The sequence below is a fragment of the Heptranchias perlo genome, chromosome 40, assembly GCF_035084215.1.
Source record: "Heptranchias perlo isolate sHepPer1 chromosome 40, sHepPer1.hap1, whole genome shotgun sequence".
Taxonomy (NCBI): Eukaryota; Metazoa; Chordata; class Chondrichthyes; order Hexanchiformes; family Hexanchidae; genus Heptranchias; species Heptranchias perlo.
This window is the reverse complement of record NC_090364.1, coordinates 14,727,202-14,754,854: the sequence shown is the minus strand read 5'-3', so window position 1 is coordinate 14,754,854 and position 27,653 is coordinate 14,727,202. Positions and strand designations below refer to the sequence as shown.

The window sequence follows — 27,653 nt, the reverse complement described above, 5'->3', positions numbered from 1 at the left end:
AATACTAGTGTACAAACACGATTGCCCCTATTTTAATGGCGGACAACTTTTCAGCAGGTGAGTTTTCATCTCAGTTCAAAGCTCACCCACTGCGCCAATTATTTTAACTCCCGGAACTCATTTGAAATGCCGCTGGCCTGCCTAGGCCAGATAAATGGCTGGATCGACTGGCGGGTCCTCCCGTGGAGATCCCCATGATCAGTGGGTGGGGGGTGCAAGATCATGGCAGAGGAAGCCTAAACTTTCCTGAGGGGAGCACTCCAATGTAGGTCCTATAGGGAAAGTAAAAAACAAAATAATAAACTTACCTTTTTGGGATTCTTCTGGTCCCGATCCATGACATTGGTATACAACTTGCACATGTTAAAAAGGATCCTGCCGGCTTTGGGTGAGTGTCCTTGTCACCTTTTCGGTGGAGCAGGTGAAAACCATGGCAAATCAGCACCCGGCAGCTCCAGAACGGGTAAGTGACCTGGGTGATTTTAACTGCCCACCCACCCAGTTCCCGCTAGGCAGGTAGGGTTAAAATCATCCTCCAATGTGTTGAAACGAAATTCCTTTATCTGCTATTTTAATGCAGGTTTTAAGATTTAAAATAAATAGGTTAATTCTTCCATTAAAATAGGACAAAGAAATATGAATGCATTAAAGCGTTCATGCACTAATATCTAAAAAACCTAACTTTAAGACATTAGTGAGTGAAACCAGCTAGCAAAAGAACTCAGATTGCTGCCCACTAATATTGGGAAAGGAAAATATCTACCATTGCCTTAATAATAACAACAACATCATGGGCAGCATTTTAGCACCCGCTATCGGGTGCGTTCCTGGGGGGGGGCCCCGAAAATTGGGAAATCCCAGAGCGGGACCGGAGCCCGCCTCGAACCCGCGCACTTCAGGGTTCCCCACTGACGCGCCAGCGTGCGCGCGCAGCCCCCGCTGGTGGGAATCCCGCAAGCAATTAAAGCCAGTGGGATGCCACTTGAAGACATTTATTTCGCTTGTTCAGGTCATTAACTGACCTGATTAAGGGATTATGTAAGGAGGGGTGGTATTTTAGAGCTGCAACAGGTCCATTTGAACTGGGGGAAACACTCCCAGTTCAAATGGACCTGTTGCAGCTGTCAGCCTGTGGCAGCTGCAAACGTCCATTTGACAGGTGGGGGTGAGACCCTCACTCATTGCAGGAGGCCACTCTGTCACTTGGGACAAAGTTTGGCCTCCACCACCGTCTTCCTGACAATCAAAGTCACCAACTTGCATACTTAACCCGGGTCCAGAGACATGTACCTACCTTGCGGACCCCCTCAGATGTACATCTTCCGGATGGGGGCCGCTGTAGCTGCAGTCATGACCTCCTCGGAGGGCGAACAGCATCACCAGCCTTGCCATCCACCTCTGACACGTGGAGCTCCACAACAAAGCGCTGTGACACATCCACCTGAACAGCAGGAGGGAGGGCTACCGCAGAGAGAGATGCGTCGCAGAGGGCACTACCCTCGCCACAGGGTCCACAGACCGAGGCTCAGCTTCCTGGACCTCTCTGAGCAGCAGTGCACACGGAGGCTCAGAGTCACTCGACATGTAGTCGTGGACATCTGCAGCCTCCCTCATGCCAAGCTGCTCCCGGCTGGCCCGAGCACCATCTTCTTACCTGTCGCTGTCAAAGTCACCACTGCCCTCAACAACTTCTCCTCCGCATCCTTCCAGGGTGCAACCGGGGACATCGCTGACGTCTCTCAGTCGTCTGCACAAAAGAGCCCTGCAAATACACCTACACCCACTCTGCAGTGACACAATGGGTGGCATCAGTTGTGGGTCTTCATAGTGATCCTCAGGAAAGGGCATTATTGAACAAACCAGACAAGATTCGCAAAGACATGGCAGTAGTGGTGCCAATATAATATGTGATGTGAGTTGATCAGAAATTAAATATAAGTAACAACCATGACAAACCCTCAAACACCCTTGTGCATCCCCTTCATGCTCACGACACGTTTGCCTTACGCTGCCTACTGCACATATGTGATGCATGCCCTGTGGCTGCAGCACGGGTAGTGGCAGGTTGAGTGAGGCTGACCGTGAAAGAGATGCACGAGAGGATGAGTATGAGATAGAGCCATGAGATTGTATGAGGATTGGGTTGAGTGGTAGTGGCGGGATGAGTACTGGCGAGGTGAGTAGGTACAGGTACGATGAGGATGAGGTTTGAGTGGGTATGAGGGGTGATGTGACAGAGTAGTGTTGGCAGTGCAGGAGATATGGGGTGGGGGCGGTGATGTGGCAGACGGAGTGTAGGGGAAAGAGTAAGTGTACTCACTTCGGCTGACCTACTGAGGTCATTGGAATGCCTCCTGCATTGTATGCAGGTGGGCGATATGTTGGTGCTGCAGGTGATCTCTGTCCTCCCCCTCCTCCTCACCCCGTGTATTAATACCTGGAGTGAGGCATCATTAAACTGGGAGCAGCCTTCCCCCTGGGCTGCTCCATGCTGTAATTTTTTCTATTTGTTGCAGCATCTGTCAGTGGAGGACTGCCCCTTTAAATAGAGCTCCTCCAGCTGACAGATCTTACTGCGCATGCGCGGCCCGCCCGACGCGGAGATCAGCAGTGGGGAACCCGGAAGACCAGGTAAGTGAATCCAATTATGCTACGATCGCGCGGGGAGCTGACTGATTTCGCCGGGCGATAGCCCCCCCGCCGAGAACCCGCAGCCCTGGTAACATCGGGCCCCATTCTTTTATATAGCGCTAACACAGAAAAACGTCCCAAGGTGCTTCACAGCACTGTGATAAGAAGTGAACACTGAGCCCAAAAGAATACAATGGATGACGAAAAGCATTGGGAAAGAAGTGGGTTTTAAGAAAGGTCTTAAAGGAGAGGAAGGAAATGGAGAGACGGGGAGGGGTTTTCAAAGAATGGGACCTAGGTATCTGAAATTAGCGCTGCCAATGATGGACCGAAGGGTGGGGGGTTGCACAAAAGTGTATAGAAGATTGCAGTAGTAGGGACAGGCAACATCATGCAGGGATTCAAAGACAAGGACAAGAATTTTGACATTGGTAGTCAATGTAGGTCACTGAGGATGGATGCGATGAACAAACGGGATTTGATGTGAGATAGGATACGAACAGCAGAGTTTTAGAGAAGCTGTAGTTCAGGGAGAGATGGGAAGCGAGCAAAGAGAGCATCGGAATAGTCAAATTTGAAGATGACGAAGACAAGAATGAGGGTATCAGCAGCAGATGGGCTGACGGGCAGAGGCAGGATATGTTATGAAGGTGAACAACTTTTCATGACAAAACGTAGACAGAGAATACACCTTAGTAAAAAAAAAGTTACCTGAAATATCTGCATATAATAGTGCAGGAGCATATTGCACTGGAGAGTGGACGAGTATGGAAGTCATACATTGCACACTTGCAATCTGCAGTGTTTCATCTCTACTGAGCAGCAACTGGAAGAAAACACAGAGTAAAATGTTATTTTAACTGTTGCTTAACTTGCCAGTGCTATCACTCCTTCCCCGCTGTGCTGAATGACCAATGGTATACAGTTCATGATTCGTCCTGTCCACGCACCTAAACTGCAGCTGCAGCTGCTGCAGGATTACGAACAGGGCCTGCTACAAAGACAAAGGAGTCAGAAGAAAATGAAGATCAAACAAGAAAATAGGGAGAAAACAGCAAAGCATGAAAAAGAGCAAATCAGCCAAGATGGAATTAACTGCCAGAGAAAAGGCACTCCAGAATTGTGAAAAGTGAAAAATGTTCCATATTTACTTGGTTAATTTTTCCTCACTTTCATCTATGCATGTAATATAGGAATATATTCTAAGAGGCTCCAAAATACAGGAAAAATATTTGTACTCTACAGGAAGTACAGATGAAGCCTTAATATTTTTTGGGAGTAATGGGTGTCTAGCTTGCTTAAAAAACTAAAAAAGTTCACTGCAGCTATAAGATGCTACTGAAAATCCCTGGACAGCTTTCACAGAGACATGGTTGGGGCTCAAGCATGAGTTTGAAATTAGCATGCATGGGTAAACATTGTTTAGGAAAGATAGATTGGGTGCGGAGGTGTGGGAGGGCGATGACAGCAGAATTAAAATAATAGCAGTGAGCTTACTGGCTCGATTCCGACCGTCGCAATATTCCTTCTCGTGTTTTCATGGGAATCAGACAGGAGCCTCATGAATCCATGCAAATCGTGGTCCTATGATGTACAAAGGACTCTGATGGTATTTTAATGGCCTACTGAGCTGAGCGTCAGCCATGGATGTTCTTTGCAGTAAAACCCAGTGAGAGTGACTGCCCTTGACATCAAGGAAGCATTTGAGCGAGTTTTCTTTTTATTCATTCATGGGATATGGGCGTCGCTGGCAAGGCCAGCAATTGTTGGAACTCTCTACCTAACAGCACTATGGGAGAACCTTCACCACATGGGCTGCAGCGGTTCAAGAAGGCGGCTCACCACCACCTTCTCAAGGACAATTAGGGATGGGCAATAAATGCTGGCCTTGCCAGCAACGCCTACATCCCATGAATGAATTTTAAAAATTCAAGAGACCCTTTGAGGTTAAGTACTAAAATCATTTCCGTGTGCATGTGTGTTTGCATATATGTATTTATGCATATATAAAATCTTACTGACCACAAGCCTTACTTCCTTTGTCAATATTTACCATTTTGCAGTGTCATGTCCACATTTCGCATTTAATTTTCCTACGTCAACTTTCCCAATGTAGTTGCAGGCTCTGGCTACTAGGTGGCTCTGTGGAGAGACTACCTGAAGCCTCCCAACTCTTATCGTCATTTATTATATATGACCCAGACAAACAGGGTCCTGGGACATTCATTACAAAATAGTAGGGTTATATAATGTATGGGAAATCCTCATTTAGATTACTGCATTCAGTTTTGGTCTGCCTACCTCAGGAAGGGCATTTTCACTCTGGATAATGTGTACAGAAAGACAAGGATCACTCCTGGCCTGAAAACATTGGGCTATGAAGACAGACTTTGTATATGGGGCTCGAATCAGCTAGAGGACGTGGCCTGATAGCTTTTTATGTCCTGGATACGGAAATTGTAAACATCAAGTCAGACAGATTTTGCCAAGTGACTTCATCCTGCTTTACTCCTGCAATAAAGAAGATCTCCTGGAGAATATACATTTAAATATATAGTTATATATATATATCTGGGAAGCTGTAAATTAATCAAGGACTTCAAAGAATTCATATGATGTAATGGATGGATGGAAATAATTATGAGGCTGAATCCAATTAGACAATCTAACACATATGGATTTCTGAAGAGTCTTATTTTGTGTGTTTGTGAGAGGAACTTGATATTCTGTTTCTAGTCAAGTTTTGTACTGAAGGGGGCCAATGGTGCAGATTTCCACTGTTAGTTCACTTTACACCCCTGCAATGACATTCACACAAGACGATTAACAACTTTGACCTCATTACTGTAGGTGCAGCACAGGAGGAGGCCATTATTTGTGCCTGCTTATTTGAAGATAAATCATTTGCAGATGATTGAAGTACTGTACCAGGAAAATCTGGGCCCAGAGTACAGAAGATATATATCTACAAATGTGGAAAATTTGAATCACAAGAATCATGACACTTACCTTTTTCAATAGTAACAGTAGTGAATTTCCACCTAAAAGAAAAAGGATCCTCTATAATGACTTACTCAATGATTTATATAAACAAAGTGAAATTAAAGTCAGATTTAAAGGAAAGGTATACTTTAAATATCGTACTACATTTGTTGTGACTGGAGTGTTGCTACTTTAATTCTACATTTAGGCACTGAGTGGCACAATAAACTGTCCTTTATCCTCTGGGGTCAGGTTTAAAGTCCAACGCAGGCTGATTGCATCAAAATCCCTTCTGACTATTGCAAGGATCCTATAGGAAATGATTTAATCCATTCTCCACCTTCTTCCTAGTGAGCTTAAGTCTACAGCACAAAACTGGCCAAAAATGTGGTACTGGTAATCTAGCTCAGAGAGGGTCATAGGGATGACCAGTGTGGGACGAAGAAAATTCAGTAGTGCAGGAGTGGTTTTCTAACATAGGGATATGGTAGAAAAAAGGAAAGTTTATTTTATATCGCTTGTATTTGACCTGAGTATTTGGTGTTGAGAAAACTCCCAAACCGAAAAGCATTCTGTTCTCTGTGCCTAATCCCTCACTTTACATGAGCGCATAATTTGAGAGAACTGAATTTAAGAGAAACTTCCTGAAAAATATTTTACTTGGACCATAGCACACATCCAACATTTGTAACTTGTGTACCCTATCTCAGTGAGTCATGCTGAAATTCTCCTAATGGCAAGTTGGCCTTTTTGTGCAATAGACTACTATATTATCCTGGAATTTACTGAAAAACTGGGAGTTGGCAGTGTCACTCTCAATTGACCTCCCGAGCTCCACCTACCTACACTCTAACTCATCCCAAACTCCGCATCCTATCCCGAACTAAGTCTTGCTCGCCTATCACTGACTTTGCCAAATTGGCTCCCCAATCCCCAACACACTGAATACAAAATCCTCATTCTAGTTTACGGATCACTCGATGCCCGCGCTCTACCCTGCCTCAGCAACTCCAGCCTCATGTGCCAGCATGCGCCCTCTGCTCTTCTGATACTGGCCTCCTGTTTATTCCTCCCTCCTTTCACTCCACTATCTATAGCAGTGCCTTTAGTCAGATTGGCTCTGCACTCTGGAACTCTCTTCCTAAACCCCTCTGCCTTGTTACCTCTCTCCCCAAAAGCCTTTACATAGAATATACAGCAGAGAAACAGGCCATTCAGCCCATCTAGTTCACACGAGCCTCCTCCCACCCTTCTTCATCTAACCCTATCAGCATAACCTTCTATTCTTTTCTCCCTCATGTGTTTATCTAGTTTCCCCTTAAATGCATCTATGCTCTTCGCCTCAACTGCTCCATGTGGTAGCAAGTTCCACATTCTAACCACTCTGGGTAAAGAAGTTTCTCCTGAATTCCCTTTTGGATTTATTGATGACTATCTTTTATTTATGGGGGAGTTTTCGTCTCCCCACAAGTAGAAACATCTTCTCAAACCTATCTCTACAATCATGCCTTCAGTCAGCTCTCAACATTTCTCCATCCTTTTCTCCTCTGTTAAGTGTTTTGAATGCCTACACTGCATCATTCCTGGCACTTGCCACAAACTCTGCTCTCTTGACAATGATTCCATGTCCATCCCTGGTCTCCCACTGATCCCACTCACCTATCACTCCTGTCCTTACGGACCTATCACCTCACTCACTATCCTCCAATGCATTAAATTTAAAATCCTTGTCTTCAAATGGCTTAATGGCCTTGCTTCACACAAGGACCGTCATTGATTATACTCAATCGTTTGGGCTACTGAACTACCCTCTTGGAAAAGCAATTTCTTAGTTTTTCCAGTCTCCATAATTGAGCTTTCATCAACAAGCATACTATTTTGTCCTTGTACAAGGCCTTGGTTAGGTCTTAGTTGCAGTATTGTGTCCAGTTTTGGTGTCCTCACATGGTGAGTGATAGTGAGGCTTTGGAAAGAGTGCTGAGGACAGCCACTAGATTAATTCCCAGTTTGAAGCATCTTAGTTATGAAGATAGGCTCAAAGAGCTAGGACTCTACACTTTAGAGAAGCTTAGATTTTGGGGTGATTTGATCGATGTTTATAAGATGATGAAAGGAATAAACTGTGTTTCAATTAAATGGATTAGGGAGGACCAGGGGTCACAATTTCAAGTTATGTAAGGCCAGAACTAGGTTAGATGTCAGGAGGTGGTTCTTTCCCCAGAGAATAGTGGCCCTGTGGAACAGGCTGCCGGCTTTTGCAGTGAACGCCAATTTGCTGAATTCCTTAAAGCAAGAACTGGACCTGTTTCTGGCTGGGGCGGAGATCACCTTGTACAAAAGGGAGAGACCATGTAATATTAATCAGGGCCAGAGTGATCTTTTGGACTAGTTCGCCTAAGCAGGTCGGAGAGGAATTTTCCAGATTTCTTGCCCCCAGATTGGCCTTGGTTTTTATCTGGCTTTTCGCCTCTCCCAGACCACGTAGCTTTCGGGTGGGGTGAGGTGTGTGTGTATATTGTGATGCACAAGGCATCACAGTTGTGTGGTACAGGCTGGATGGACCAGAAGGTCTTTTCCTGTCCATCATTACTCATACGTTTGTATGTTTTGTATTGGCCTGTTATTTGCCCTAGTCACCCTCTAAAGGAAGTATAATAATCTACTGGCTTTGTGGTACTGTACCCTGAGAAGTCACTTCATCTTCAGAGGCTGGTTCTTCAGTCCCTAATGAACTCATCATCACAGTCACAAACTGTCTAAACTGCAGGAGATGCTTCAAAAGCCCTATACTCACATAAAAAGAACAAAGCTATGTTAAGGGATGTTAATTTAACTTTTATTAAAGTAACATGAATATTGTTTGAATCGCTGAATATTTTCTTAACTAAACATTCTAACCCCATTTTATTTATTCCCCTCAAACACCATTTTTAAAATACTTTTCCATTCTACTTTTTATCCCTCCCATTTTGTGCACCATTCCCTAGATAACACAGTGGGTAAGCTGAACCATAAGTAAATTCCAGAGTTTTCAATCCAATCTTGAACCAGCCACTAAGAGGTCTGCAACAATAATGTGGATCAGAGGTAAAAACTGCATCTTGACACTAGCCCCAATTTTCATCCCCATTTTTGGGCAAAATCAAGTGCAGAACTTACTGCCCGATTCCTCTCGTCATTCTTCACGTCCCCAATTTGATTGGTGCCTTCAGATAGGTGGCCAACACCACCATCAGAATCAGGCAGGAGCATCATTATATAATGCAAATCAGAGTCTTATGAAGTCAAAAGGACCTTAAAGCATTTTTGAAGTACCAAAAGGGCCATTGGAGAAATTTTAGTGATATTTTGTGGTGCCACGAGGAGCAATAATTGATTTGCCCGACACTCCACGGCCCTCCCCCGGCATCGCGACCCTTCTTTTAACATAACTCGACTGGTTCAGCGCCAGAGTAGCCGCAGGATATCCTGCTCCCCGCCACCCTATCGGTAAGCTGCTCCGAATGCAAGGCAGCTCGCCGTGAACATTGTAAAGGCCCGACCGTCAAAACAATCGCTTTCATCCGGCAGGCAGCAGGCTTGTTGGGCCCGCCTCACACTTCTGATGCATTTGTACCAGTTTCTGCAACTCTTCTATACTTGAATACTAGGACTAGGGGACATAGCCTAAAAATTAGAGCCAGAACTTGCAGGAGTGAAGTTAGGAAACACTTCTACACGCAAAGGGTGGTAGAAGTTTGGAACCCTCTTCTGCAAACGGCAGTTGATGCTAGCTCAATTGTTAATTTTAAATCTGAGATTGATAGATTTTTGTTAACCAAAGATATTAAGGGATATGGGGCTAAGGTGGGTATATGGAGTTAGGTCACAGATCAACCATGATCTCATTGAATAACAGAATAGGCTTAAGGGGCTAAATACTCCTGTTCCTATCTTCCTATAATAACATTTCAATACTCTACAGGGAGTGGGCTGGCCAGCTGACAGGCAACAGCAAGGGCACTAGCAGAGTGGCAGGGGTGGGACAGGGAAGCTGTCATCCAGAGAGAGGACAGCAGATTCTTGTTCCATGGAGCCACTGCCACTTGCTGCCTCCTGTTATGCGCCACTTTCTCCTGCAAGAAAGCGGGATATGTGTCAGTGAGTATCCTGCAAGGTGCTTGGGTGATATCCCTGACATGGTTGAATAGCTGCCAGTGTGTGTGGCTTGTGAGTTGTGGGTGTGCGGTTTGCAACAGTGGTAATGTCTGAGGGTGAGAGGAAGCATCTGATTGGAAGAGATTATTGGTATGTGGGTGATGGGGGGTGTAGTGCATGGAGCAGTGAATGCGGCTAGTGGTGCAGTTGGTAGGAGATTCCACTTGACAATTGACCTCAGTCACCTTGACCACACATGTCAAAGCATTGAGCTTCTTCATGCACTGCATCCAAGTTCATGGTGCTATGCGCCTGGCATTGATTTCAATCCCTACTGCCTTGGGAGCATGTGTCTGGAGGGCCTCTTGCACCACCCCCCCACCTCCCTGCGGATATAAGGTGCCCCTCCTTCTGTCTACCTCTTGCACCAAGACCCCACTGCCGGTGAGCAGCCACTCAACAGCGCAGCTAGGCATGGCCGCTTGCAGATATCAGGTAAATGACCAGGCAGCACGAATGTTACATTCACCGCGACCCCCGTGGCCGGTTTCGGGGGTTATCCAATTTAACCCCCACTGTCTCAATCCCACCTTTTGAATTAGCCATTATGAAGGCTACAAAAGATGAACGAGTTGACTCCCCATCTGGTTTCCCTCACTCCCTCTGGAGAAATGCGTTAACTCACTGCATGACTGCCCAATATTTGCTTAATTATATACAATAAATATTTAATATGAGCAAGACTAACACGGTGCTGAATCAAACAAAATATGATTTATAAAAAAAAGTTTTAGCTGGGCTATATCATTAAAAATATTGATATTTCCTAGTTGAATATGCTTTCACAACCTTGACTTTTTTTTGTTTGCATGTGGAAAGCAGAACGAATACTGATGGTAAAGACAATTTTCCACCTTCTGTACTGTAGCGTAGCGGCTATGTTACTGGACTAGTAATCCAGCGGCCTGGACTATTAATCTAGAGATCACTATACCAATTTAAGAATTGAATTCTGTTCAAAAAATCTGGAAATTAAAAGCTGATGTCAGTAGACATGACAATAAAGCTGTCGATTGTCCTTACCTGGTCTCACCTACATGTGACTCCAATCCCAAACCAATGTGATTAACTCCTGACTGCCCACTGAAGTGGCCTAGCAAGCCTCTCAGTTGTATTAAACAGCTCAAGAAGAAGACCGATCACCACCTTCTCCGGGCAAGTAGGGATGGGTATAAAATGCCAGCCTTGCCAGTGACACCCACATCCTGAGAATGAATTTAAAGAATGGACTACCAGCTAGTAGGCATACATTTTTTTCTATCTTTTGAGTGCCATTAGGTGGAATGTGAAACTTGGATTGCAACTGAATACAGAAGCTGGTTGGGAAGGGGAGGATAAAAGATAAGGTCATATCAGAATTGCCATTTTTAGCCAAGTCCAAAACAAGATGGGGTGCAGTATAGGGGAGGGGCAGCAGATGGGATCATGGAGGTTTTTTTTTAACTACTCACCAGGCACAAGGGTAGTTAAAACGTCCGGGGTTACTTACCAGCCAGAAAGTCACCCAGAGTCTGCTGTTTCCAATTTTAACGGACACTTCTGCCTGCACAAAGCCAGCGGGATTTGTACTAACAGCGTGTTAATGAGGCCCAATGGTGAAAAAGACAATGGCCTCTTACTGGTGCCGCTGGGCAGGAGCTAACTGAAACTAGTGGTTCCCTGCCGGAAATGTGCTGGCACTTAAAATTTGATGTTTGCCTGCTACTGATGCCAATCACTAGTGGAGTCCTGCAAGGATCGGTGTTAGGGCTGTAACTCATCACCATCTTTATCAACAATCTGGATAACGGCATTTGGAGAACTATTTGCAAGTTTGATGACAAGAAGATATAGAATCATAGAAATTTACAGCACAGAAGGAGGCCATTCCACCCATCGTGTTTGTGCCAGCTGAAAAAGAGCTATCCAGCCTAATCCCCACTTTCCAGCACTTGGTCTGTAGGCTTGCAGGTTATGGCACTTCAAGTGCACATCCAAGTACTTTTTAAATGCGATAAGGTTTTCTGCCTCTACCACCCTTTCAGGCAGTGAGTTCCAGACCCCCACCACCCTCTAGGTGAAAACATTTCTCCTCAGCTCCCCTCTAATCCTTTTACCAATTACTTTAAATCCATGCCCCCCTAGTTATTGATCTCTCTGCTAAGGGAACTAGGTCCTTCCTATCCACTAGCCTCTCATCATTTGATACACTTCAATAAAATCTCCCCCCAGCCTCCTCTGTTTCAAAGAAAACAACCCCAGCCTATCCAATCTTTCCTCATAGCTAAAATTCTCCAGTCCTGGCAACATCCTTGTAAATCTCCTCTGTCCCCTCTCTCGTGCAATCACATCTTTCCTGTAATGTGGTGACCAGAACTGTACACAGTACTCAAGTTGCGGCCTAACTAATGTTTTATACAGTTCTAGCATAACCTCCCTGCTCTTATATTCTATGCATCGGCTAATAAAGGAAAGTATCCCCTATGCCTTTTTTACCACCTTATCTACCTGTCCTGCTATCTTCAGGGATCTGTGGACATGCACTCCAAGGTCCCTCTCTTCCTCTACACATCTCAGTATCCTTCCATTTGTTGTGTATTCCCTTGCCTTGTATGCCCTCCACAAATGCATTATCTCACACTTCTCCGGATTGAATTCCATTTGCCACTTTTCTGCGCACCTGACCAATCCACTGATAACTTCCTGCAGTCTACAGCTTTCCTCCTCACCATCAACCACACGGCCAATTCTTGTATCATCTGCAAACTTCTTAATCATGTCCCCTACATTTAAGTCTAAATCATTTATACCTCAAAAAGCAAGGGACCTAGTACTGAGCCCTGCGGAACCCCACTGGAAACAGCATTCCAGTCACAAAAACATCCGGCGACTATTACCCTTTGCTTCCTGCCATTGAGCCAGTTTTGGATCCAACTTGTCACTTTCCCTTAGATCCCATGGATTTTTACTTTTCTGACCAGTGTGCCATATGGAACCTTGTCAAAATCTTTGCTAAAATCCAAGTGCACTATATCAAATGCACTACCCTCATTGACGCTACGGGTGGTATAAGGAGATCCGATGAAATACTAGAAAGCAAGTGAAGCTAAAAGCAATGGTAGAATGGGCCTGTGTCTGGTAAATGTCTTTTAATGCAGACAAATGTAGCATGATCCACTTGGGTAGGAGAAACTTTAAGCATGTATACACCATGTAGGGTTGCGCATTCAAGGCTGCTGAGTGGGAGAAGGATCTGGGAGTTATACAGCTTCATCCATTGAAGGTCCATTTTTCTTTATTCGTTCATGGGATGTGGGCATCGTTGGCAAGGCCAGCATTTTTTGCCCATACATAATTGCCGTTGAGAGGGTGGTGGTGAGCCGCCTTCTTCAACCGCCGCAGTCCGTGTGGTGAAGGTGTGCTGTTAAGAAGGGAGTTCCAAGATTTTGACCCAGCGATGATGAAGGAACAGCAATATATTTCCAAGTCAGGGTGGTGTGTGACTTGGAGAGGAACATGCCGATGGTGTTGTTCCCATGTGCCTGCTGCTCTTGTCCTTCTAGGTGGTAGACGTCGTAGGTTTGGGAGGTGCTGTCGAAGAAGCCTTGGCGAGTTGCTGCAGTGCATCCTGTGGAATGGTTCACACTGCAGCCACTGTGCGCCGGTGGTGAAGGGAGTAAATGTTTAGGGTGGTGAATGGGGTGCCAATCAAGCCGGCTACTTTGTCCTGGATGGTGTGGAGCTTCTTGAGTGTTGTTGGAGCTGCACTCATCCAGGCAAATGGAGAGTATTCCATCACACTCCTGACTTGTGCCTTGTAGATGGTGGAAAGGCACAAGTCAGGAGTCAGGAGGTGAGTCACACGGTGCAGAATACCCAGCCTCTGACCTGCTCTTGTAGTCACAGTATTTATGTGGCTGGTCCAGTTAATTTTCTGGTCAATGGTGATCCCCAGGATATTGATAGTGGGGGATTCAGCGATGGTAATGCCTTTGAATGCTAAGGGGAGGTGAATAGACTCCCTCTTGTTGGAGATGATCATTGCCTGGTGCAAATGTTACTTGCCACATATCAGCCCAAACCTAGATGTTGTCCAGGTCTTGCTGCATTCGGGCACGGATTGCTTCATTATCTGAGGGGTTGCGAATGGAACTGGACACCATACAATCATCAGCAAACATCCCCATTTCTGACCTTATGATGGAGGGAAGGTCATTGATGAAGCAGCTGAAGATGGTTGGGCCTAGGACACCGCCCTGAGGAACTCCTGCAGCAATGTCCTGGGGCTGAGGTGATTGACCTCCAACAGCCACTACCATCTTCCTTTGTGCTAGGTATGAATCCAGCCACTGGAGAGTTTTCCCCCTGATTCCCATTGACTTCAATTTAACTTGGCCTCCTTGGCGCCACACTCGGTCAAATGCTGCCCTGATGTCAAGGTCAGTCACACTCACTTCACCTCTAGAATTCAGCTCTTTTGTCCATGTTTGGACCAAGGCTGTAATGAGGTCGGGAGCCGAGTGGTCCTGGCAGAACCCAAACTGAGCATCAGTAAGCAGGTTATTGGTGACTAAGTGCCGCTTGATAGCATTGTCGACAATACCTTCCATCACTTTTCTGATGATTGAGAGTAGACTGATGGGGCGGTAATTGGCCGGATTGGATTTGTCCTGCTTTTTGTGGACAGGACATACCTGGGCAATTTTCCACATTGTCGGGTGGATGCCAGTGGTGTAGCTGTACTGGAACAGTTTGGCAAGAGGTGCAGCTAGTTCTGGAGCACAACCAGGATGTTGTCGGGGCCCATAGCCTTTGTTGTATCCAGTGCACTCAGCCATTTCTTGATATCACGTAGAGTGAATCGAATTGGCTGAAGACTGGCTTCTGTGATGATGGGGATATTGGCTGAAGATGGTTGCAAACGCTTCAGCCTTGTCTTTTGCACTCACGTGCTGGACTCCGCCATCATTGAGGATGGAGATGTTTACAGAGCCTCCTCCTCCCGTTAATTGTTTAATTGTCCACCACCATTCACGACTGGATGTGGCACGACTGCAGAGCTTTGATCTGATCCATTGGTTGTGGAATTGCTTAGCTGTGTCTGTGGCATGTTGCTTTTGCTGTTTAGCATGCATGTAGTCCTGAGTTGTAGCTTCACCAGGTTGGCACCTCATTTTTAGGTACGCCTGGTGCTGCTCCTGGCATGCTCTTCTACACTCCTCATTGAACCAGGGTTGATCCCCTGGCTTGTTGATAATGGTAGAGTGAGGAATATGCTGGGCCATGAGGTTACAGATTGTGCTGGAATACAATTCTGCTACTGCTGATGGCCCACAGCGCCTCATGGATGCCCAGTTTTGAGCTGCTAGATCTGTTCTCAATCTATCCCATTTAGCATGGTGCTAGTGCCACACAACACATTGGATGGTGTCCTCAGTGTGAAGATGGGACTTCGTCTCCACAAGGACTGTGCAGTGGTCACTCCTACCAATACTGTCATGGACAGATGCATCTGCGACAGGTAGATTGGTGAGGACGAGGTCAAATAGGTTTCTCCCTCGTGTTGATTCGCTCACCACTTGCCGCAAGCCCAGTCTGGCAGTTATGGCCTTCAGCACTCGGCCAGCTCGGTCAGTAATGGTGCTACCGAGCCACTCTTAGTGATGGACATTGAAGTCCCCCACCCAGAGTACATTCTGTGCCCTTGCTACCCTCAGTACTTTCTCCAAGAGGTGCTCAACATGGAGGAGGACTGATTCATCAGCTGAGGGAGGGCGATAGGTGGTAATTAGCATGGGTTTCTTTGCCCATGTTTGACCTGATGCCATGAGATTTCATGTGGTCCAGAGTCAATGTTGAGGACTCCCAGGACCACTCCATCCTGACTGTATATCACTGTACCGCCACCTCTGGTCGGTCTGTCCTGCCGGTGGGACAGGACATACCCAGGGATGGTGATGGAAGAGTCTGGGATGTTGGCTGAAAGGTATGATTCTGTGATATGGCTATGTCAGGCTGTTGATTGAATAGTCTGTGGGGACAGCTCTCCCAATTTTGGCACAAGTCCCCAGATATTAGGGAGGAGGACTTTGCAGGGTCAACTGGGCTTGGTTTTCTTTCGTCGTGTCCGGTGCCTAGTGGTCCGAAGCCGGGTGGTCTGCCCAGTCTTATTCTTATTATGACTTTTGTAGTGAGATTGTACAACTGAGTGGCAACTGGCTGCATGACCAGTACTGCAAGGTTATTGTGAAAGCAAATAAGGTGTTAGTTGTATTGCCAGGACAATTAAACATGAAATCACTATCCTTGATCAAGCCACACAATGTCCAGTGTTGGTCACCTCCCATTGGGGATATAGAGGCACTGCAGACATTTAATAAGATTCACAGGAGGACCACTAGATTGTTACCTATTTTAAGCACCTTTAGTTATCAGGACAGGCCTAGAGAGCTGGGGTTTTTACTTTGAAAAAGCATGGACTTTGATGTAATATGATTGAGGTCTTTAAAATGATGAAAGGATTAGATTCAGTCCAAGTGGATGGGCTATTTTAGCTAGAGACCTTCAAAGCATCTTACACGCTCTCATCCCACGTACTCCCCGCGTGGGAGACTTCTACTGCCTCCCAAAGATACACAAAGCCAACACACCCGGACGTCCTATCGTATCAGGCAACGGAACCCTGTGTGAGAACCTCTCTGGATACATCGAGGGCATCCTGAAACCCATCGTACAGGGAACCCCCAGCTTCTGTCGCGACACTACAGACTTCCTACAAAAACTCAGTACCCACGGACCAGTTGAACCAGGAACACTTCTCACCACGATGGACGTCTCGGCACTCTACACCAGTATCCCCCACGATGACGGCATCGCTGCAACAGCATCAATACTCAACACCAACAACAGCCAATCTCCAGACGCCATCCTACAACTCATCCGCTTCATCCTGGATCACAATGTCTTCACCTTCGATAACCAGTTCTTTACCCAAACACACGGAACAGCCATGGGGACCAAATTCGCACCCCAATACGCCAACATTTTCATGCACAAGTTCGAGCACGACTTCTTCACTGCACAGGACCTCCAACCAACATTATACACCAGATACATCGATGACATTTTCTTTCTATGGACCCACGGCGAGGAATCACTGAAGAGACTACACGATAACATCAACAAGTTCCATCCCACCATCAAGCTCACCATGGACTATTCCTCAGAATCAGTCTCTTTCTTGGACACACGAATCTCCATCAAAGACGGGCACCTCAGCACCTCACTCTACCGCAAGCCCACGGACAACCTTACGATGCTCCACTTTTCCAGCTTCCACCCTAACCACGTCAAAGAGGCCATCCCCTATGGACAGGCCCTGCGAATACACAGGGTCTGCTCAGACGAGGAGGAACGCGATGGACACCTACAGACGCTGAAAGATGCCCTCGTAAGAACAGGATATGACGCTCAACTCATCGATCAACAGTTCCGACGGGCCACAGCGAAAAATTGCATAGACCTCCTCAGAAGACTAACAGGGGACGCAACCAACAGTGTACCCTTCGTCGTCCAGTACTTCCCCGGAGCGGAGAAACTACGCCATGTTCTCCGCAGCCTTCAACATGTCATCAATGACGACGAACACCTCGCTATGGCCATCCCCACACCTCCACTACTCGCCTTTAAACAGCCACCCAACCTCAAACAGACCATTGTTCGCAGCAAATTACCCAGCTTTCAGGAGAACAGCGTCCACGACACCACACAACCCTGCCACGGTAACCTCTGCAAGACATGCCAGATCATCGACAGATACCACCATCACACGAGAGGACACCACCCACCAGGTGCATGGTTCATACTCCTGTGACTCGGCCAACGTTGTCTACCTCATACGTTGCAGGAAAGGATGCCCCAGAGCATGGTACATTGGCGAGACCATGCAGACGCTGCGACAACGGATGAACGGACACCGCGCAACAATCGCCAGACAGGAGGGGCAGCAGATGGGATCATGGAGGTTTTTTTTTAACTACTCACCAGGCACAAGGGTAGTTAAAACGTCCGGGGTTACTTACCAGCCAGAAAGTCACCCAGAGTCTGCTGTTTCCAATTTTAACGGACACTTCTGCCTGCACAAAGCCAGCGGGATTTGTACTAACAGTCGGGGAACACTTCAGCAGTCAAGGACATTCAGCCACCGACCTTCGGGTAATCATACTCCAAGGCAGCCTTCGAGACACACGACAATGCAAAATCGTCGAGCAGAAATTGATAGCCAAGTTCCGCACCCATGAGGACGGCCTCAACCGGGATCTTGGGTTCATGTCACGCTACACGTAACCCCACCAGCGAACAAATGTTATCTGTTTTTAATATGTTTATAACGGGTCATTTGCTGTCTTTTCTATGTTTCAGCCTCTCTCTCTTTTTTTGGTGGTTTGTATATTCGGTGGCCTTTTAGGTAACACCTCTCTGTCTGCACACTGTGATTGCCGTGCAACGGGCAGTTGGAAAGACTCTCTGTAATCACCAGGTATTGTCTGTGATTTATAAATGCGAAGGGTTCGAGGATTTCATTTCCACAACATTCACCTGAGAAAGGAGGAAGCCTCCGAAAGCTTATGAATTTCAAATAAAATTGTTGGACTATAACTTGGTGTTGTAAAATTGTTTACAATTGTCAACCCCAGTCCATCACCGGCATCTTCACATCTTAGCTAGATAGGTTAGGGAGGACCAGGGACAAGCATAAGTTACAAAAGTATAGATCTAGGTTACAAACAAGGAGATACTTCTTTCTGCAGAGAGTCATCAACCTCTGGAATAAGCTGCCCACACATGCAGTGCGTGCAGATTCTCTGCGAAAATTTAAAAGCAAGCTAGATAAGTTCCCGAGAGTGGCAAGCACCTCTTTATACAGAAGGTAGATGGTTCATTGGCGGTTGTGTCACCCAGTCATCGTGCTCTCCTGGAGCTTGCTTTATCACCTTTGGAGGTTGGAGAGGAATTCCTCAAGAGTTTTTTCCTAAATTGGCCTAAGGTTTTTTTCAGTTCTTTGCCTCTGCTGAGAGACTGCACGGAGGGATGGGGTAATGGTGTGTGCAAGTCACATCATGCCAGGACGGGTCAGGCTTGATGAATCAACTGGTCTTCTCCTGTCATTTTACATATGTTTGTGTATCAGAAGTGGGCAAGGAAAAAAAAGTACTCAATTTAAGTTATTTTTTTATTCCTGGGTTCATTTCAGTATTTTAGAGACACACCACTCAAAATGCAGACTTTCCAGCAAAATATCACGCGTGAAATTGCATTGTTTTTCCAATTTGAAGTTATGGTTCAAGTTTCCGCCCAATCTCATTTGCATAACGCCAAACATAAAATTTTCCATCAAACAGCGCAATGCAGCAGCGTCAACGGGCGTGATCGATAAGTGTTTGGGAACAGAGCCAATCAGGACTCAAATATCTGGGGTGGGGTCATATAAAAGCCACTGTGAAAAAAATTTCTCCTTCAGAATGAGGCTGAAGACTAAAAGGTAAGAGGACACTCCTCACTTTCTGCAAAAAATGCTTTGTGGCCTGACTTATAGAATCATAGAATGGTTACAGGAAAAGGAGATGGTGGATCCTGTCGGTTGGTTCCCCGAGCAGACTGTCAATGTCATTTGGCAGAACGCCTCATCGCCAGAGCTTTCAAACAAGCACCAAGACCTTGCTTGGCTGGTGGTGAGAAGGGCCCTTCCCGTCAGATCCTTCATGCACTCCCGGACTCTCAGCGCCACCGCGCGCTGTCCCAGAGGAGGCTGCGGTGGAGACGAGACCGTCACCCATCTCCTTATGGAATGTGCCTTTGCAAAGAAGGTCTGGAGAGAGATGCAGTGGTATCTGTCCAGGTTCGTCCCGAGCAGTTCCGTAACACAGGTTTCTGTGCTCTACGGGCTGTTCCCGGGGACGCACACTGAGACGGACATCAGCTGCTGCTGGAAGACCATCAACTCTGTGAAAGACGCCCTTTGGTCTGCCCGAAACTTGCTGGTCTTCCAGCACAAGGAGCTGTCCTCGACCGAGTGTTGCAGACTGGCACATTCCAAGGTCCAGGACTACGTGCTGAGGGATGCACTGAGGATGGGTGCGGCCGCCGCAAAGGCCCTGTGGGGAAAGGCAACCGTTTAGAGCCTTCCCGCCATTGTAAACCGAGGGGCTGCAATCAGGGAAAAAACCCCTCGGGCAGAATGTAAAATTCAAATTGCTGTAATGTACCTGTAATGAATCTGAAATGAATCTGTAAGCAATAATCTGTGTTGAGTATGATGCAATGAGACACCCTAGAGTGTCATGAACTGTAATTATGTCCAATGTGTTCATTGAACTGTACTTGACGTAACCTGCAAATTGTATAATCTGTATTGTGTACGTTTGGAAAGTGATATGACAACTGTATTGTATGTACTGCTGCAAATTTTATGAATAAAGTATATTTTTTGAAAAAAAAAACAGGAGGCCATTTTGGCGCTTCTCGGCCTTTTGGCTAAGATCAAGTGGTCAAGTGGGGGAAGGCAACCATTTGGAGCCTTCCTGCCATTGTATGCCGGGGGGATGCAGTCAGGGTGCAATCCCCTCGGGCAGAGTGTAGAGCTTTGGCTTGCAGAGCTTTGGCTTGATGTAATGTCATTGCAAGGAATCTGGAATGAATCTGTAAGGCAATAAGGCACCCCAGAGTGTCAGAAAAAAAAAACAGGAGGCCATTTTGGCAGGCAGCATGTCAGACTCCATGAGGAAAGGCATCATCACCCTCATCTACAAGCAGAAGGGGGCGAGGGAAGAAATCAAAAATTGGCGACCCATCTCACTACTTAACGTGGACTACAAAGTTCTGTCCAAGGTCATCGCCAATCGGGTCAAGTCAGCCCTGGAGGTGGTGATCCACCCCGATCATTCCTGCGCTGTCCCCGGCTGGAAGATCTCTGATAGCCTGGCGCTACTCAGGGATACGATCGCCTACGTACAGGACAGGGGGGTGAACACCTGCCTGATCAGCCTGGACCAGGAGAAGGCCTTTGACAGAATATCCCTCACGTACATGATGGACGTGCTCTCCAAAATGGGGTTTGGGGAGGGAATCCGCAATTGGATCCAACTGCTCCACACAGACATCAGTAGTGCAGTTTCAATCAACAGTGGGAATCAGAAAGCTTTCCGATCAAATCTGGAGTCAGGCAGGGCTGTTCTTTCTCCTCCGTCTTGTTCGTGTGTTGCATTGAACCCTTTGCCAAGTCCATCAGGAGGGATGCGGGCATAAGAGGGGTGACAATCCCAGGCAGCGGAGGCACTGAGGTCAAGGGCCCCTGTACATGGACGACGTCGCCGACTTTTGCTCTGATCAGCTGTTGGTCCGCAGATTGATGAGCATCTGCGACCAGTTCGAACTGGCCTCAGGGGCCAGAGTAAATCATAGCAAGAGCAAGGCCATGTTCTTTGGGAACTGGACCAACCGATCCTTTGTCCCCTTCACCGTCAGGTCGGATTACCTGAAGGTGCTGGGGATCTGGTTCAGGAGGGCCAGGGCGTGCACCAAAAACTGGGAGGAGCGGATTTCCAAGGTGAAGCAGAAACTGGGACTGTGGGATCGACGATCCCTCTCGATCGTGGGCAAAAACCTGGTCATCAGGTACGAGGTGCTCTCAGTGTTGCTGTACGTGGAGCAGGTCTGGCCCATACCTCGCTCCTGTGCCGCGACAGTCACCCGAGCCATCTTCCACTTTATCTGGAGATCAAAAATGGACTGTGTCCACAGGGACACGATGTACAAATCTCCAGAGAAAGGGGGGAAAGGCGTGCCCAATGTGGCCCTCATTCTGATGGCCACCTTTGTGTGCAGCTGCATCAAGCTGTGGGTAGACCCTCAGTACGCAAACATAAAGTGTCACTACGTGCTGAGGTTCTATTTGTCCCCAGTGTTGCGAAGGATGGGCCTGGCCACGCTGCCACGGAACGCTCCATCCAGTTGGACCGTTCCGCCCCACCTGTCCTTCGTGAAAAAGTTTGTGCAGAAAAACACCTTTGACCACAAGGCAATCAGCGAGTGGTCCGCATGTAACGTCCTCGAGACCCTGCAGGAAAAGGAGATGGTGGATCCTGTCGGTTGGTTCCCCAAGCAGACTGTCAGTGTCATTTGGCCGAATGCCTCAGCGCCAGAGCTTTCAAACAAGTGCCAAGACCTAACTTGGCTGGTGGTGAGAAGGGCCCTTCTCGTCAGATCCTTCATGCACTCACGGAGTCTCGCCACCGCGCGCTGTCCCCGAGGAGGCTGCGGTGGAGACGAGACCGTCACCCATCTCCTTCTGGAATGTGCCTTTGCAAATAAGGTCTGGAGAGAGATGCAGTGGTATCTGTCCAGGTTCGTCCCCAGCAGTTCCGTAACACAGAGCTGTGCTCTACGGGCTGTTCCCGGGGACGCACACCGAGACAGACATCAAATGCTGCTGGAAGACCATCAACTCGGTGAAAGACGCCCTTTGGTCTTCCTAAAACGTGCCAGTCCTCCAGTGCAAGGAGCTGTCCTCGACCGAGTGTTGCGGACTGGCACATTCCAAGGTCCAGGACTATGTGCTCAGGGATGCACTGAAGCTGGGTGCGGCCGCCGCAAAGGCCCTGTGGGGAAAGGCAACCGTTTAGAGCCTTCCCGCCATTGTATACCGAGGGGATGCAATCAGAGAAAAAAACCTTCGGGCAGAATGTAAAATTCAAATTGATGTAATGAACCTGCAATGAATCTGTAATGAATCTGTAATCAATAATCTGTATTCATAGTAATGCAATGTGGCACTCTAGAGTGTTATGAACTGTTCATTAACTGTACTTGGTGTAACCTGCAATTTGTATAATCTGTATTGTGTACATTTGGAATGTGATATGACAACTGTATTATATGTATTGTTTAAATTTTATGAATAAAGTATATTTTTTGAAAAAAAACAGGAGGCCATTCACCCCATCAAGCCCATGCTGGCTCTTTGTAAGAGAAATCCAGTTAATCCCATTCCCCTGCCCTTTTCCTGTGGCCCTGCAAAATTTTCCCTTCAAGTATTTATCCAATTCCTTTTTGAAAGCCACGATTGAATCTGCTTCCACCACCCTTTCAGGCAGCGCATTCCAGATCATAACTACGCACTACGTAAACATTTTTTTCCTCATATTGCCTTTGGTTCTTTTGTCAATCACCTTAAATGTGTGTCCTCTTCCGCCAACGGGAACAGTTTCTCTTTACTTAATTTAACTAAACCCTTCATGATTTTGAACACGTCTATCAAATCTCCTCTTATCTGATTGATTTAATGCATAGCAGTAGTGACTGATTTCAATCTGAGCATTGTTCAAATTGATTTAGGGAACTGCATTGATCTAATTGATTGATTTACATTAATTTTAATTTATTAATACATAAGTTAATAATGCTTAAGTTTTAATTAATTTAATAATGCATAAGTTTTAAGAACAGTGAGTAATTTCAATCTGAGCTGTGTGCGAATTGATTTAAAAGAACTGCGTTCATCTAATTGATTGATTTAAATTAATTTTAATTTAACAATGCAAAAGTTTTAAGAGCAGTGAGCAGTGTACAAATTGATTTAACTATCTCTGCATTGACTAGAGTTATTGTAATCGCTCTCCTGAGCAGTGTGCCAAGCAGTCTGAAAGTATTGTGTAATATTTGCCTCCCTGCAGATGACTGACCATCCATGAGCAAGGATGGTCACAAGTGGGCCTATAACTTTGAGGATGAGGACTCCAGGCCCTCCTCAATGAGATCGAGGCACAGTGAGGGAGTCTGGTGACCTCATCCGGGGTCCAACCCTCACAGGCAATGAGAAGGCATGCCTGGAGGGAGGTGGCAGAGGCACTGAGTGGCTCCATGATGATTCCCAGGACAGCAGACCAGTGCCGGAAGAAATTTAATAACGTGACAAGGTCAGGGAAGGTAAGAAATTTATTTCCATTCCTTCTGCCAAGCCCAATCTGTAAGACTCAGGCAAAGCAACCAGACCAGCAATCTGCTGGAGGACTGAATCCTCCTCTCCCGATAAATGCACTGCAGTAACTTGCTGGAATTGCTTGATCTTTTGACTTTGCAGGCCAAGGATGTGCACAATGGCCGGGAAAGGGCAAAGGGTGTGTTGGGGGAGGGTCATCCCAAGCATCAGGGTATTAACCCCGCATGAGCAGAAGACTGTGGAGCTGCTGGGGAGACACCCCATTGTGGCTGTGGTGAGGGCTGAGGTGGGTTGGGAAAGACCAACAACCGGTGAGTACTTATCCTTTGGCCATTCAACCCTTCCATACACCCACTCCCCTCCCTCCCGGCAATATAAATGTTCTAATCATCTGGTTTTCTCCCAGTAGCAAAGAGAAGATTGAAAGTGGTTCCACTGCAGGAGTCAGTGGGGGATGACTGAAAGGAGGAGGTGGCGAGTGCATGGGAAAGTGAGGTGGAGCAGCCCCAGCCGGAGATGGAGGGAGAGGGCCCTGGCTTCAGGAGGCAGCTCGTGCCCTATGATGAGGGACTGACGGAAAGCCAGGGCTCCTCATCAACCCTTCCTGGGAGTGAACCCTCGATCCCACCCTCAGGCCAACCCCCCAAGCAGAGGCAGAGTCGACCGACTCTCCTCAGCCTGGCCCCAGCACAAACACACATGACCGTGCTCGGAGAGTACTTCTGTTCCGTGATAGCTCCAGTCTGACTCCAGCAACACTTTGGCAGTGGAAAACTTGGAGGAGGTGGAAGATGTATCTGCCTCTCCGGTGAGACTAGCCAGAAGGCGGACATGAAGTGGAGAATCTGCTGAAACAAGGAGGCACCCGGTGATGAAGCACCAGAAGGAGATGAGAGCCCTGATCTCCATCAAGGGCACTTTGCTGGCCTGGTCTCAGAATCGGCTGCACAGATCTGCGACAACATTGGACAGGCAGCGGCTGAAGTCCAGGAGCCCATCCAGCAGTTGACTCACCGGTGGACTGCTGCCTCGGGCTATCGGGCAGGTCCCCTGCAAGGGGACAATGAAGTAGAAGTCAGGGGCCCCAACTCGATGGAGGTTCAGGGTTCTACAGTCAGGCCTCAATGAGCCCTTGCTGGACATTGCAGCTGCCACCATTCCACCTATCACAGCGGTTGGTGAGCTTGTCGGTGAACTCCGTACTGGTGCATTGGCTCGTCAGGTTCACATGGCTGCTGTTTCCACCTCTATGAGCAGCAGCACCTCTATTGACTCCAGCCTTACAGCAGCAGGCATGTTGCTTGCTGAACACAGCAGGTCACACGAAGCCACTCAGGATCTCAATCCTAGGGTGCAGGCAGCAGCATCCCTGCTCCAGGAGCAGACAGCCGAAAGAGTTGGCGAGCCACAAGCCCATGGCTCATCAGACATGCATTCCTTCACCACATTGCAGGTAGACACGCCATCCAGTGGCTGGTAGACAGCACAGGGGCGCAGATGGTAGAAGAGCTCCTCTGGGCATGGGGGCCAAGCGAGGTGCCTTGAGAGAGATGGGGGAATTTAATTTCTGTCTCCACTACCTCCACTTTCTCCTCCTTGTCATCCAAGGGAGGAGTTGACAGAGTTTTTTGAAGCATTGTTTAATTTCATTTTTATAATGTTAACATTTTTGAATAGTTGTTAGTTATTTGTTTGCACTTTTCTAAAGTTAAATTTTATAAATAGTTGTTAGTTTCTTGTTTGCACTTTTTGAATAATTGTTGAAGTTTCATCTTTGCATTTTCTTAACGTTGTCTAATTTTTGAACATTTTTGTACTTTTCCATGTGTACATTTTTGAAATCTTCCCACTCTTGTTGATTATAAAATGTTACAACTTTTTAATACAGTATTATGAAAGAAAAAATTAATGTTTGCTGTAATAAATGGGAACAATAAACAAATTTAGCTATATTGAGCTGCAAAAAAAGTTTAACTTTCTATTCATTCAACATTAACAGTTAACAATTGGAGATTGTAATAAATCTCTTTCGATTTTTAAATTATCAATATCCGAGTCTTCTTCTGCTCTCGGCACGGGGGGATGAAGGCATGAGGAAGGGCTCATTATGCGAAAATATGCTCTACAAGCTATGCTCTAACAGCCCTGCCCTGTCCAGTGGTTGCCTGCTGTACAGGCTCAGCACTCCTGGGCTCCGGTTGTGAATGGCACAATCAGCTCCTCTCCCAGGATGTCCAGGTCCAGACCCTGTTCCAAGAGCAAAATTGTGCAGGGTGCAGCACACTAAAATAATCCTGGCCACTTTCTCTGGGGAATACTGCAGTATGCCCCCAGATCTGTCCAAACACTTAAAGCGGCTGTTCAACACTCCTGTGGCTCTCACCGCAACCTGCCTAGTGGAGACATGCGCCTCATTAAATTTCACCTCCGCCTCACGTGCAGGATTCGCAGATGGGCATCATACATTACCTGAACATTAAGGGAGTAGAATCCCTTCCTGTTCAGGTAGCTCTGCGAGACTTTACAAGTGACCTTCATTGCCACGTGAGTGCCATCACTCCAAGCAACTTGGGGAAGCCAGCTATGTGGTAAAAGTGAAGTGGCCTCTGCCGTTGCTCCGCAAGTGTCAATTCAAATTTAATAAAGTCATTCACCTTGCGGATCAAGGTGTCCTTCACCTGCCTGATGCTGGCCTTAACCGCCCCTTGGCTGATACAGCACAGGTTCCCCATCAACGCTGGAATGAGCCGCGCCCATAAAAATTTAAAGCTTTCATTTCTGGAGTGGTGGCCGTACTGGTTGTTGATTGAGGCCTCAAGTCCTCCCTCAGTAAATCATAGAGCTGGCCGATTGCAGACTTGGTGAAGCATAGACGGCGCACAACCAGCTCCTCTGACATCTCCTCATAACTCATGTGGGGCCTGTACACTCGAGTGCGGCTCACCACCACCTTCTCAAGGGCACTTAGGGATGGGCAATAAATGCTGGCCTCGCTGAACTCTCTCTTCTCCTTTTTCTTCTCCTCCTCCTCCTCCAGCATTATAAAGAGGAGAGGCATAGTAAAAAAGTGTGCCATTTTGTCTACTCGAGGTCTGAATTTAAACTCGATTTTAAACTAAAAAAAATGGTCAAATAGGAAACTCCAAGCGCTATGATGAAGTTATAATGGATTTAATTTAACTATTTCTCTAATATAAATGTAAATGGCTTAATTTAACTAAACTATTTGCTACAAGCCTATTCCTTGTTGAAATGATTGGTCATTGCAGGAAGGCTGAAATCACATGACAATGGGTGCCTACTGGTGCCTGTGCACCAAAAAAAACTAGCACAATTTGACAGCCCTCCTTGAATCGCCGCAAACAGGCGCAATCGGCGGAAACTCGCCATCCTCATTATTTTGATCTGGCCGCATGGCTAGATCTGGGGGCAGGGCCAGCATCGGGCAGTGCTTTTTAAACCAGCGTAAAAGATCGTGGAAACTTGAGCGTAAGTGAGTTATGGGCGTAACTCACTTATGCTTAAAATTCTGCGATCTTCTGCACTGGTTCGGCCGATTGCATCTGGATTGTGCTGATATAAATAGTGGAAACAAGAGGCCTATGTGCTCAAGTTTCTGGAGTGAGACTTGAATCCATTATCTTCTGACTTAGGGGCAAGAGTACTACCAATGAACCAAGGCCAACACAAGGTAGGGAGAAAAAGGTACAAGATAGAGAGAAAAATTCCAACAAAACAAAATGTCGTAGGTTAATATTATCACTGTATATTGCATTATCGATTAATAATTTAAAAACGTGAACAAAATTTATTTTTACCTAAAAACAAAATCATTTTACAAGTAAAATCAAATAACTAAAATTACATG

At 46.7% G+C, this 27,653-nt stretch overlaps 1 protein-coding gene across 1 annotated transcript in view; it reads right to left on the bottom strand.

The window, feature by feature from the left end:
• LOC137305428 (meiosis inhibitor protein 1-like) overlaps positions 1 to 27,653 on the bottom strand; it is a 195,981-nt gene that overhangs the window by 126,176 nt on the left and 42,152 nt on the right. Inside the window, exons 7-9 of the mRNA XM_067974254.1 lie at positions 8,296 to 8,397; positions 5,641 to 5,672; positions 3,343 to 3,457 (exon numbers count right to left, since the gene is read on the bottom strand). Coding sequence (XP_067830355.1) covers positions 3,343 to 3,457; positions 5,641 to 5,672; positions 8,296 to 8,397 — 249 coding nt within the window. The remainder of the gene's footprint in view (positions 1 to 3,342; positions 3,458 to 5,640; positions 5,673 to 8,295; positions 8,398 to 27,653) is intronic.